This window comes from Leptosomus discolor, chromosome 6 (assembly GCF_034619465.1).
Source record: "Leptosomus discolor isolate bLepDis1 chromosome 6, bLepDis1.hap2, whole genome shotgun sequence".
NCBI classification, from domain to species: domain Eukaryota; kingdom Metazoa; phylum Chordata; class Aves; order Leptosomiformes; family Leptosomidae; genus Leptosomus; species Leptosomus discolor.
In genome coordinates, this window is record NC_141396.1 from 38,251,647 (window position 1) to 38,265,361 (window position 13,715).

General features: G+C 41.9%; 1 protein-coding gene across 3 annotated transcripts in view; it reads left to right on the forward strand.

Annotated features, from left to right (window-relative positions):
- The window catches only part of MCU (mitochondrial calcium uniporter), a 97,076-nt gene that overhangs the window by 26,813 nt on the left and 56,548 nt on the right, over nt 1-13,715 (forward strand). The window contains exon 2 of one of the 3 annotated variants that reach the window (XM_086466327.1): nt 660-664. The exons of the other annotated variants lie outside the window; for them this stretch is intronic. Coding sequence (XP_086322453.1) covers nt 660-664 — 5 coding nt within the window. The remainder of the gene's footprint in view (nt 1-659; nt 665-13,715) is intronic. 3 annotated transcript variants of the gene reach the window in all.

A 13,715-nucleotide genomic window follows, 5' to 3' on the forward strand; every position in this document is an offset into this window, starting at 1 on the left:
ATGAAATAACAGATAAAACTGGCTTTTCTAGTTTAGCTGTAACTGTGCCTGACTCTTGCTTTCCTTCCTATGCCTTTAGTCTGGGCACGGTTGCATACTATGTGGTAAGACTGTTTTGTTAGAAGAGTGTTGCACAAGAGCCAGTTTGGCAATATGTATGTTCTTGGGTTTTGGGGTTTGCTTTTTTTTTTTTTGTTTTCTCTTTTGAAGATATGCAGTATACTGAAGGCTGAGCAGGTGGTAATGAGGGAATTCTTTTATAGCTTCATCACTTCTGCTGGAGTCTATAAACAGCAAGATCGGGAGGACTGGTGGTGGAGGATTAGTGTACATTCTTGGCATTATTTGATGTGCAAACTTGTAGAAACTTTGAACCTTTGAATACTATGATGATTAACTCAGTATGTCCTACATACATCCTCCAGTACTGCCTTAGAGCAGCCTTTACTGTTGTGACATCTGTTACATGCCTATCACGAATGGTTAAAGCACAGGGAGTGTGCTGACATTTTGTTGATTGCTGAAATTGTAGTTTGGGCCTGTATTTATATCTCAGTTATATATTTTGAATAATTATGAGTCTTGCTAAGTTCGATGCTATGCAGCTGAGCAGAAACATGCAAAACCATTCATGCAACTATTTCAGTCTGTGGAAACAGGCAAAGTCTTTAGTTTGAACCTGTGACCTATCTTTTCTCTCTAACCAGTTCAAATGTTAGTGGTAGAATTCATGAACAAGACTTTCTGGTCACGGGCTGTCTCTTAGGGCTTGTGTCTGTTCATGTCTTAGATTGGAAGAAATGTTCTCAAATATCTGATGGACTTAATCCTTTTGTTTCCTATACGGTAGATCTGTTTATTATATATATATAGTGGACTACCATAATTAACAAGTGACTTGGCTGATATTCTGTAGCGGGTCAAGTATCTGGGATGACTTCTGTGAGCTTGTTTTGAATGGTCTTTTTTTTTTAAAAAAAACAAAAAACAAAAAAACACAAAAAAAACAAAAACCCACAACAAAATAAACATGCTTTAGAGAATCATTGGTTCTCTACCTTGCTTTTGTGGTAGATTTTGGCAGTACATGGGAATATGACAGCATGAGTTTGATTAAAATAAATGTTCTTGATACCAAACTGCAAATTGCTGTCCTGAGTTTTGATGTTACGGATGTATGGTCATTTTCTTTTTAGTTAGTCTGGTTTTACCACAAATAACAACATTTGTATTTTAAATGGATAAAGCATAATTTACAAACATATAAGTCTTTCTTTTTTCTTTCCTTACTGAGGTGTTTTGGGCCAGAACCCCCCCAATATATTTGATAGGGTGTGGGGGGGTGGCATGACACAGTGAGATAAGTGCAAGAAAGAAATTTTTACTTTTTCAGCTGTGACCCTGTTTGGCTTTATCCAGGTCAAAGTGAGCACTATGCTTAGCTTGACAGACCCTTGGTCTGTGCTGAATGTTTTGGTTTGTGTGGTTTTTTTTTTTTTTTTTTTTTTTTTTTTTCCCCGCTGCTATACCAGACCTGTTCAAAATTGAAGCAAAACTTGTAATTTTTCAGCTGGTAAACATAGTTCACTTACTAATGGCTTGACAGAGGAGTTTTTTAACAGGAAGGAGGTGGAATGGTTTTTGAATAAGTTCACTTAGTTCCTCTAGGCTCCCCTGAGTTCATTCCCTTTAAGGCTCAACTTGCAAGAACCTGATGGGTAACTTCGTATGCAAAGGATGGATTTGGCATTGCTGTGGGATTTTAATGCTGAGTGTATACATGAACTTGGCAGCTGTGCTCTGGAAAAAAGACTCTAAATGCCTGTTGTATAGCTGATTGAACTAACCTCACTTTTATTTCAATGCCAAATGTGTCTTTAGATAAACGTGTGGAGGAAGATGATGGTAAATGCTTGTCCTTGTGCACTCATTATGACTACACCAGAGTAAGTTATTCTCTGGAATGAGAGAACTGGTGGTATCTGTAGATCTTGCTAATCTCGGGCAGGATGTTAGTTCCTAGAAGGCATTGTCAGGTCTTTTCCTTTTCCTGCCCCTGAAAGCAAGTATAAAAACAAGTGTAATAGAAATGTATTTCTAAGTAGTTTTTTAATGAGGATCAAGATTAGACCTATATAATAGTAGCAGTGATCACAGGTGTGCCTGGGCATCTCCTTAGGGCTACTGGCTCGGATAGGATAAGCAGGCATCCTGCCTCATCCCTCTATAGCCCTATTATTTTGCAAATTTACCAAAAGCAGAGACCTTTATCAATGGGTAGAGAAATTTGTCTATGTGTAAACAGTGTAAGGCTGTCTAGACCTGTGTGGGTGTTTTTTCCAGGTTGGTGTTAGCTCATGGTGCTTCCACTTTTCGTACTTTGAGAAGATGGCAGGATTGTAGGTACTGATGTGAGTTGAGAGAAGCTTTTGCACTTTTCTATAGGCTCTTGTCTCCAGCTTTTGTTGGCAGGTCTAGCAAGGTCTATAAGAGCTACAGTAGAGGGATTCCTGAAATACAAGACAAGATCAAAAATGTACTTTTCTGATGGGCTGGGTAAGAGGTTTTGGTGCAATTTTAGTCATACTTGACCACAATTTCTGTTTTTCAGTGCTGCTATTCATTTTTCTCCCCTACTATTAACATAATCTTTTTGATAAATTCTACTTGCAGAGATGCCCTACTTGGGTGTGGGTCATGACTTGGCCAGAGCCATCTTGAACTCTTAGTACAAAGCTTAGTTTGCAGTCTATGACAAGTGAAGCATACGAATCTCACTCTGTTTGAACAAGTCTGTCTCTCATGAATGCAAAGCCAGATGATGTTGGACATGGGGTTGTATATGGAATACGAATTCTGCAGCTTCATGCTTTATCTAGGGACCAAGTGTTATTTGGAGCTTAAAAAAATCATGGAGAAACAGAGAGTGAGCAGTGTTATGGATGGCCTGGCTGTAACAGATTTTGACCAGCTAAGCTGATGCGTCTGGGTGGGTTATTTGTCTGCTTATTTGTCTCCTGTACCAATGAGACCTGTCTTTTCCCAGATCTTTTTGTTTTCCCTCCCTCTTCAGATGTCTCCAATTTTTTGGATGCGGTTAGTGGCAAGGTGGTATGTCTGAGGATGTTGTGATGGGTGATAAACACTGGAGGTAACCAAGCTGTTGGGCAGAGGAGTAGAGGCAAGCTGTCAATCTGCTGGATGCTCTGAAAGGTGTCCTCAAGAAGCAAAGACAGACCTGCTTGCTGGGCAGCACTTTGAGAGCTGATGCAGCAGCCTGGGAGCAGTGCAGGACTTGCAGACAGCCATAGGGCACAGACAAATTGCAGTCCAATTCAGGTTTAGCAGGATTTTGCGGTAGCCAGAAGAGTTGTGTGGGAGAGGGATTTTTATTGCAGCACCTTTGAAATAGGAAAGCTATTTCAAACACTTGTGCTTTACGGGCTTTCGTAGAACTTCATGTGGACTGAATGGTGAGGCTATAGTTGCCATCTGGAGAGTGTTTTTCTTCATTTGGTATATATTGCTAGCATTGGTGGGGGGGGTGGGAGGAAATGTGTGTTACTGTGCTGGAGCAATGGGAAGGCTGAATAGAGGAAGAACAGATGTGCATTGCAATAAAGGGCTGTAGAGGGGTCACACCAAGCCATTTTACACTCTAATGGGAACAGATGGATCCAGACTTCTGAATAATAAAGTCATCTAAGAGACAGAAAAGTTGAACTGGCATGGTAGTACTATATAGTACCTGAACCACAGCTGCTTACACGGCCTCAGTTTTGTTCCTTGATTATTGATGGAACAGACGCCTGACATTTTTGCCTTTCGCTATAGATCAGCTGCTAATTGGATTTCTGAGGTAGAAATTTCAGTACTTACTGTTGTTCCCTCTCCAGACTTCTTGCAGTGACTGTAAATAAAAGGCCTGGCACATCCAAGAACATTGCAGATGCTTGCAGCCTTGAGGATCCTGTTGACATTAACCTTGTGGACCAGCTCCTCTCTCTCCCTCCTCTTCTTCCGCTGCTCCTAAAATCTCCTAAACTGATGTGGTCTTCAGGTGGGCTGCGGGGTAGCAAAGGGAAAGTGTTATTAGACATATTGTTGAGAGATAGAATGAAGTCTTTTGCAACATTAACTTGCCATACGTAAAAATATTTTCCTAAAAGACAAGCAGAGAGGCTTTTTCAGATTTTACTATTGAGCACTGTTGGAGCTCTCCAGTTCAAGTCTGGTGCCTGAGCGCAGAAGTTTGTGAAACACCTACGTATTACAGATAATTTTTAAATGCTTAACATAATTTTCACAGAAAAATCCTGTGGAGAATGGATTTCCTCTGTGAGCCCCTGTGGCTATAATCATGATGTTACTTTTGGCAAAAATGACATAATTTAATCCTGCTTAATGCTTAGTCTCTGAAATAACAGATGACAAAGGAAATGCAAATTACTACATTTCTCATTTTAGTAAGATAGAATATATCCAAATGTAACCATCAACAAGTAAAATGAATTATTACATGCCTTGCTTTTGTACTCAGTAGAGCTTAATGTTGTGTGGCACAAAAATGTAATAGAAATTTAGAATTCCAGAAAAAAAATGTTGGTCTGAATACATTTTTTTGTTATCTAGTTTTTGGGCATTTAATGAGTTGTGTCCTTTTCCCATTAAATGTTTAAAATCATAATGAAAGTATATTCTTAGTTTAAAATGAAAACTGCAGCTTTTTTTTTTTAAGCCAGTTTGTGGTCCTTCATTGGCTTTTCAGAAAGCTGTCCAAATATTTACCTTGCTTCTACTCCCCTTCACTGTTTTTAGCCCTTTATTTGGTAAGGGACCGCTATGGTGTTTAGGCACTAGTTTGTCTCCTATGAGCAAGCTATGGTGACTCTGTGTCTGCATGCAATGCTACTTTCTTTTGTGATGGTTTGGCTTGTCTTTGCTGCTTGAATGTTGTCTTCCCTTAGCCTTCCATTGAAATCAAAGGACCAGATAATCCTTTTTTTTTTTTTTTTTTTTTGAGGAAAGGAGCAGGTGAGATGTGTGGATAATCTTGTTTCCTACCAGTACCTCAAAGCTGGCCTTGTAAACCATCTGTTTTGCTTGATAAAATGTCACTCTAGTCAAACCACACACCTTTGGGCTCCAGCTGTACCTACTGGGATGCTACTACTACATGGGGAAATTGTGGGGGTGGTTGTAATACTGCAGTGCACTGCTTCTCGCTTCCTCCAGATCAGAAGTGCTCCACTGGCTATAGAGTCAGTAACATCACCCTACAATATTCCTGCTAGCTTGTGTTAAGAGTCTGTCAAAACACATACTGAGATTTCATTTTTCCTCGGTGTTCCTTACAGGAACCCTTTGTGGGATAGCTAGGTTACACGACATCTGGCGTGGGAGCTCTGAGCCCTTTGGAACAAGGGGAATGCTGTTTTATTTCCCATCATGAGGCCTGTCTGGGGCGCACAAGCTAACTACAGTACATAACTGCACAGGCACATCGGGTGTTTTCATAGTGCCTATGCTCCTCTGTTCTTCAGCCAGTTTTCTCCTTAGAGGTTTGGGGAGCAGAACTGGTATGCAATAAATACACCAAGTCTTCAGTTTGTGTTTTCCTCATGAAGCTGCAGAGAAATTGGAATATTAGGGATGTGTGGTGGGTTGACCCTGGCCAAAATGCCAGGTGCCCACCAAAGCCACTCTATCACTCCCCCTCCTTAACTGGACAGGGGAGAGGGAAAAAATAACAACAGGCTTGTGGGGTTGAGATAAGGACAGGGAGATCACTCAACATTTGCTGTCACGGGCAAAACAGACTCGACTAAAGGAAAATGTAATTTATTACCAATTAACTCAGAGGAGTAATGAGAAATAAAACCACATCTTAAAACACCTTCCCCCCACCCCTCCCTCCTTTCCCGGGCTTAACTTTGATCCCGATTTCTCTCCCTCCTCCCCGCCAGCGGCACAGGGGGGAAACAGGGAATGGGGGTTGGGGTCAGTTCATCACTCTGTTGTTTTCTGCCGCTTCTTCCTCCTCAGGGGGAGGATTCCTCACACGTTTCCCCTGCTCCAGTGTGGCGTCCCCCTTACGGGAGAAAGTCCTCCATGACTTCTCCAGCGTGAGTCTTCCCACGGGTTCAGTTCTTCATGAACTGCTCCAACGTGGGTCTCCTCCATGGTGTGCAGTCCTTCAGGAACCAACTGCTCCAGCATGAGCCCCCCTCACGGGGTCTCTAGCACCAAACCTGCTCCAGCGTGGGCTTCTCTCTCTCCACGGGCCACAGGTCCTGCCAGGAGCCTGCTCCGGTGCAGGCTTCCCACGGGTTCACAGCTTCCTTCACGTATCCACCTACTCTGGCATGGGGTCCCTCCTTGGGGTGTAGGCAGTTATCTGTTCCACCGCCCATGGGCTGCAGGGGGACAGCCTGCCTCACCATGGTCTTCACCACAGGCCTCAGGGGAATCGCTGCTCCGGCTCCTCCCCCCTCCTTCACTGACCTTGGTGTCTGCAGGATGTTTCTCTCACATATTCCCGCTCCTCTCACTCGCTGCAATTCCTGCTGCACAACAACTTTTTCCCTTTCTTAGATACGTTATCACAGAGGCGAAAAACGCTGTCGCTGATTGGCTCGGCCTTGGCCAGCGGTGGGTCCATCTTAAAGCCGGCTGGCATTGGCTGTATCTAACATAGGGGAAACTTCTAGCAACTTCATAGAGAAGCCACCCTTGTAATCCCCCTGCTACCAAAACCTTGCCACGCAGACTCATTACAGGATGCTTTTTAGAGTTTGTTGCCGAAAGCATTGTTCCTGCATAGTATATGTATGCTGGTTCTTAGCCATGTAAAGGTATGGCAAGGACCCATCTTGCCTGTCACAGATATTATGCTTTAGGGGAAAGGAAAGATTAGGTGCAGATGTATGAGCTGAGTGGCTTTAATAGGTGAAGAGTTCAAGCTCCCTGTCAAACTGTCAAGGAACTGTGCAGCCTGGGTAACTGCAATAAGTGTTCCCGTTGATGTAGCACTGTGTTCGCACTAGTGTAGCTTCTTAGAAATGACACTTGTTTATCTTGTTTCTGTTATAAATACTTGGGAAACACGTGTGCTGCAGTCTATGTATCTGGAAGTCGGTGTCCTATTTCTGAAGAACAGCAGAGACCCCTCATCTTGGTCACTCCTTGCTGATCTCCTGGGTACTGAGTGCATCCCTGGCTGGGAGCCCATTTGGCATGGAGTTCGTTCTTACAAAACTGTTTGTGTCTAAATAAAAACAAAAGCTCTGCCAAAATCTCCTGGTATCTCTGGTATGAAGTTGAAAGTCAGCAATTCCAAGGGCTACCTGAACCTTTTGGTTCTGTCCTTATTCATTCAACATGTTCATAGTGATTGTCATTACAATTACCACTGTATAAAATGTTTTGTGTGGTTTGAATCCATATAAGGGTCTTGCTGTCAAAACCACAGCAATCATCCAAGGCCTTTTTCTGAAGGAGAGCTTCTGTAAGAATGCTTTTGAGATTATGCAATTTGGTTATTTTTGAAGTACTGGTACCAGAGCTACTTGCTCTGAATTCCTCTTTCCCCTTTATAAAGAGGCTGTAACTAGTTCTGATTCTAAACACAAAACAAAAACAACCTCCCCCTCAAATTACTCATTAGAGACAGCTTGGAAAAACAATGACATCTCTAAATATATTAGACAGGAAACCTTATTTGTGTCCCCACCTTGAAAGGAAAAATGTTTAGTGTCAGAATTTTGCTTGAAACTTGCCCCAGAAACAATATCAATATGTGGACTAATGAGATGTGGCTGTCCATGTCGGGTCTAGCAGTTGAATCAACTGTAGTAGTTTGGATAGTCCTTGTTAAGAAATCTCTTCTAAACACCTCGATGTGTTTATTAAAAAAATGTGGAAGTCCTTCCTACTACAGCATAATGATATTTTTATAAAAGCAGTTAAGTGTAGATTCAGTTGAGCTGCACTGCACAGTTAGGAATGGGGTGCTTTGGGTTTTTAACTTAGTTGTACTGCTTTTGGGAGATAAAGCTGTGGTCGCCATCAGCTCTTCGTATCCTCAGATAAAGACAAATATTCTTCCTTTCAGAGTCTGCTAGATGTATTTTGAGCAGTTATGCTCAATGTTAATGCTGGAGTAAACCAGGAAAATAACTTCAGGGGTTTCAGGTCCCTTCCAGACTGGGCTGTGCTATGGTTCTTGCCCTACTGTGTCCTTAGTTGCTCGCCTGGCCTGACTGTAGTTGGTGCATTGCAAAATTGTTTGTACAGAAGAGAATGTCACGTTGGTCATCATGGCTCCAAATCCTCCCAGCAGCTTCTATTTTTCCAGACATTTGGTAGGATTGGAAAACCAATAGAGTTGAGACAAAGGAAAAATAACCTTACCCTACTAAAAGAGACTGTTCAGCTGCTGTTGTAGCTTCTGAGATGTAGCCAGTTGGTGCCAAATAATTATATGCTCTCAGCTGGAAAGAAGATGCTTCTTTCCCTCCAGCAGAATATAAAATTAATTTCCTGTTATTGTCTACTTGAATATCCTGTTTGGGAGTTTTTTGAGCTGTCAAAAGGTTGAAGTCAAGGCCAGTGATGAGCTCCTCTGCTTTGTGAGCAACTTGAGTTGAGAATTTTTTGGCTGAGTTGTAGTGGCACTCTGTGGTTGCGTAGCTCACCAGGCCAGGCTCGGCAAAAAGCAACTTGTGCACATCTCTTGTGCCCTGGATTTCCGCTGTGCATCTTCTGTTACCTTGCTAGACCTGAGCTGGCCCTTGGGCTCTTAGCCACGTCCTTTGGTGTGAGACCAGTGGCCGCTGTAAATGCGTGTGATAAACTCTAATACGTAACGGTGTCCCTTGTGCAGGGAAGTTAAGTTTAAAAGTAACAAATATATATACGCTTATATATATACACACGCACACACTTTTTTTTTTTCTCTCTCTGGTGCCTGGCAAGTGTGTTGCCAAGTTCAGCCTTGCAGAAAGCACCAGCTTGAGCTGTAGGATAGAAACGTTACTAACTGGAGTGGTTGCTAGTGGTATCTCTGCTTCAGTGTGCACGTGATGGCCGTATCTGAAAATGGGATCGAAGTGCTTGTGTGTTTAAAGACTGCGCTTGTATTCCTGGCAAAGGCAGCCCTTGCTGAAGGGAGGCTGGTGTTGCGGGCAATTACTGATTGCAATGGCCCACTAGTCTTAGACCAATGTAAATGCTGCCTCCTGCAATGAAAGATCTTCACAGCGTTGCCAACCACAAGCCCTAACCCCACCCCAACAGAATTAGCCTTAAAACAGTAATGTGTGGGCCTTGATAAGTCCCTTGTAATCCCTCACGCTCAGAAAAAAACAGTGCACATCCCAAAACTGGAAATGTAAGGTTACTCGTGTAAATGGATGAAACTGCCAAAATAAATGCACTGCAGGAAGAGATGTAGAGAGATGGTAAGTGTTAGTGCTTTGGGCAACTTTAGGTGTAGTGTATTAGGGTGTTGGGAGGTGAACTACACCTACTTATTGAAGAAAACAAGTACCTTCACCTAATCTTAATTGGGTATATTATACCACCCCCCACCCCCCTTGAATGTGAGATAACTTGTCTGTGAGGGTGCTAGTGTGGAAGGTATCTGAATATCATTAGGAGCTCTGACATATCCAATCGTCTTTGCTTTGGAGTAATTAATTTCCCTTTCCTTTGAGGTAACAGAGAGAAGCAGAAGAGAAGACAGGCAGTGGGAGACCTGAGACTTGATAAAATTGCAGTGTAGATGTATTCAGTGTTGTCTTTAGGCGTTTGAGCTTGAAGTGATTTTTCAAGTTGTTGTATACTCTTTCTTCCCATCATAGCCGGAGGGCTGCAACACTTGGAAATGAATGCAGTACCTCTTCCATAAAGCCTCAGAAACACTCAGATGATTAAGAAAACAAATATTAGAAGACCTACCAAAACCCAGTCTTGCTTTCTCTTGGGACAAATTCACCTTAACATAAACTCTCAGTAAAGGGTTTCTTTATTCTGGACCTATGATGACAAAGGTGCTTGCAAGTTTACAGCCTGCATTTCAAAATACCAAGCTTATCTATATATATTTTTATATATATATACACACATACACATACACGTGCATATATACACATGTATGTGCACGTGTGTGTATATATATATACACACACACACAGAGGGCATTCTGAATGGTAAATTGCCCAGGATTTGGGGCGCTTCTTGTAAAACATGAATGTCTACAAAAAAGAAAAGAGACAAAAAAAACCCAAACTGTTGAGTAGATAGTATCTGACAGAGGAAATAACATTATTAACCATTCAGAGATAGCCAAAGGGGTTTATAAATAAAATTTTTTCCTCTTTGCTGAGTGGAAGAGTTTTTCCTCTTAAGGAGAGTCTGTCCCTGTGTGCTTGGGCTTTCCCTTTCAGCAGTGTGTATGTAACTGACCCTGTGCTTTTGTAGGCATAACTAATCTTGAAACTTGAGCTTCTTTTTCCTGGATGAAAAACCTCTAGAAGATGAGATTCAACTTGGTTCTGCAGCATCCAGTTCCTATTGCATATAGCAAAGGAGTTCTTCCTGTGTTAGGGAAGCTGGTCATTTAACTACTGGTCTCTAATGAGCTGCTTGGTGCAAGGTAACTTTGAATTAATTTTGAGTGAGGATTAAACTTGGTGTCAGAACAGGAATTTAAGCCTCTTGAATTTTCAGTGATACTAAGCCTGATGTAATTCTTTAATTAAGGTGCTCTAAAGCAAAATGGCCTTAATTTGGTTAAGCTTTTCTCATGTCTCCATGTAAAAAAAAAGCCCTTGGTAAGTTTTTTTTTTTCCTAATCATCCTAATCTGACTGTCAGGGGTTTTACCAGCTGGAATATACTTGCTGTGGGGTTGTGGAGCTAAATGCTGATTTACTCTGCAATCTTGGATACTGAGGCTTTTATAGAGACATTGCATTGTCTATTAGAAGCTAAATTGAATCAAAAAGACATTTGCATGTAATTTTTCTTGCTGTGGGGAGGCTTTTGCCAGGTATTATGAATAGCCTGAAATGACATACGTGCTTTAGGTAGTAGTCGAGAACATCTACTAATTGGTAAGCCACACCTTAGTAAGCCACACCTTAGTAAGTCACCCCCCTCCAGCTCTTGGTGCAAGTTACATCCTCCTATTTTTGAGCTCTTTATCCCTGTGCATTTAGCACACGAGGGAGGGAGATGGGAAGCAAATGAAGCTTTATACTCAAAGTTGAATGTCTAATCTTCAGTGACTTTTAGCACTACCTGTCTCTTAAGAGACTTTATTAGAAAAAAAGTCTTAACTTGATCCAGTCATTTCTGTTGTTGCTTAGGCTCTTAACGAAGCAGCAAGCTGTTGCTGAGCCCGTCCCTTCCTGGCTGGAGTGGATGCTTGTGACTGTGGCCAAACATAGCAGTGGAACCAGTGGGCTGGCTGTTGAAAAGCGCTGTGCTGGAGCAAGGTGCCTATGGGGCAATAAACAAATAATATTTAGCCATTATATCACCCTGCTGCTTTCTTTCCTTTTGGTTTTCCCTTTCTATGTTTCTTGGGTTAAAGATATGTTAATTATGACTTCCACTTCATTTCTTCACGAGGAAATTCTCCTGGGCTGGTGTTTTAAGTCCTTTGAAGTGATTCATTCCATGTAAATTACTATCGAAGTTAGTGATATATGCATGTGCTCAGGTAGGAGGATAGGAGCCAAAGCCAGTTTCAGCTCATAGTAATAGTTATTTGGAAAATCCTGTAGTGCTGGAGAATACTCTGGCAAGTGAAAAACACTCATGTTAGTAACTTTACACAGCAAAATGTACGGTTATATTCAATATGCACATTTCAATAAGTTTCAAACCCTTTAATCTGTATTTCACCATAACAGGAACAGAAACCTTTTGATTTTTTGAGCTATGCTAGTGTACTTTAGCTTTAACGTTAATCTTTGCAAATAGTAACTACTGCGTTGAAGTAAATCTTGGTCTCTTCAGTCTCTATACTGCGATGAGTTGTCTTTGATATATTGAAAATGGGGATTAATCATCTTCAAGGATTGAGACTGGTTTGCTTATCTCTTGTATGGACTCTTCATAAGCAAATCTTGGCAAGGAATGGTTTTTGCAGCAGGTGAATAAGTAGGATGAAGTTAAGAAACCTGCTAGCCGTATGCTACGATGAGTTCCTCTGAGGAACCACCCATCTCTTAAGTGTTGGATTTCTGGAGAATGGTTGCAGTTTAGTGAAGAGGCAGCTGTGGGTGACACATGCTTTTCTCCCTGTCACTGATGTCCTTGTCCCTCAAAGATGATCTTCCCACTCATTTTCCCCAACCTGTGTTTCTATGGCCTTTGTGTTGGATATGATAATAGTGATGCTTTTCTCCCTCTCTCCTTCCAGGTCATCACTACTTCTCTGATATGGTGCCTTCTAGTTTCTGTTGACACTGTAATCTAGTCTAATGTTACTGAAAAATCTTAATGTTCCTGTGCTTCCGCCTTTCTAAACAAGATGGAGACATCTGTAGAACCTGATGACTGCCAGGTCATTTGATAGGGTGCTGTTAGATCAGGTAGTAAAGCCCTTGTGTATGGTAAGCTTGTTTAGACAAACAGAGCTCCTGTCAACACTGAAGAGTGGAGAAGTTTCTAGTTTCATGCCGGTTCTGAATTTAAATAAATTATTCTGCTGTGGAAAGGTTTTAAGGAGAGAAACAGTTCCAGCAGAACTCTATAGGAGTAGTCATGAATTTCAGCATCTTAAAAGTTGGAGTCAATCATGGAGCACTACTTTGATTTGAAGTGGTGAAGGATCCTTGAGTGTTGCCTCAGATGAGTTGGCACCTTAGTGATGCTCTGATATCAACAGTAAATACCTTCAATGTTTAAAGGAGAACTCATGAATTGAGACTTTGAACTCCCTAGGAATTATATCTAACACTGGCTGCCTTGAAAACCTCTGTGTAATGCACTAGGTTGGGATATTTCTAGGAACATGTAGAGGTAGCTGTCTGATTACATCTCTCTATTTTTTCCTTGGCAGATCTGAACTTTGAAGGGCATGTTAAGGCACATTGGGTCAGAGGCATGTCAGCAGCAGCAGGCAGCCTCATATGGGTTCCTGCCCAGGAGGTTTGCAGGGCAGCCTTCAGCGTGCCCTGCTTGCTTTGTTGAAGCAACTTTGCCTGGGCTCAGTATCACAGCATGAGTGCAAGGTTGGCCCACCAGTGCTGAAGAAACCTGTGTGAGTTGGGAGTAGCCCCGATCCCCTACCTTTTTTTCTCAGATGTAACTCTCTCAAGATTTTTATTTATGCTGCTGCTTGGCAACTGCCTTAATCCAGAGATACTTTTACTTAGCCTTTGGATATTATACCTATTGTGCTAGACTCTAAATTCTTGTTCAGACTGTAACCGCTGTTTCCATCCTTCTGTTTCCCTGTGTGATTACTCTCTTGGTTGGAGAGCAAGGATGTTGCTTTTTTTGAGAGTTTATCTCGAGTATTATCAAGAGAAAATACTTGTATTTCCTTCCTCTCCATGTAATTGTTGGCATGTCCTGTGTTCATGAGAGGTGGCAGCTTTTTCAAGCGCTGCTCTCTGTTACTTCTGTTGTTATTCCTGCCCCGCCCCCCCATATGGTAGTATTCCCTGGTTCAGACTTAAATAATTTCAAAGTTTGAGG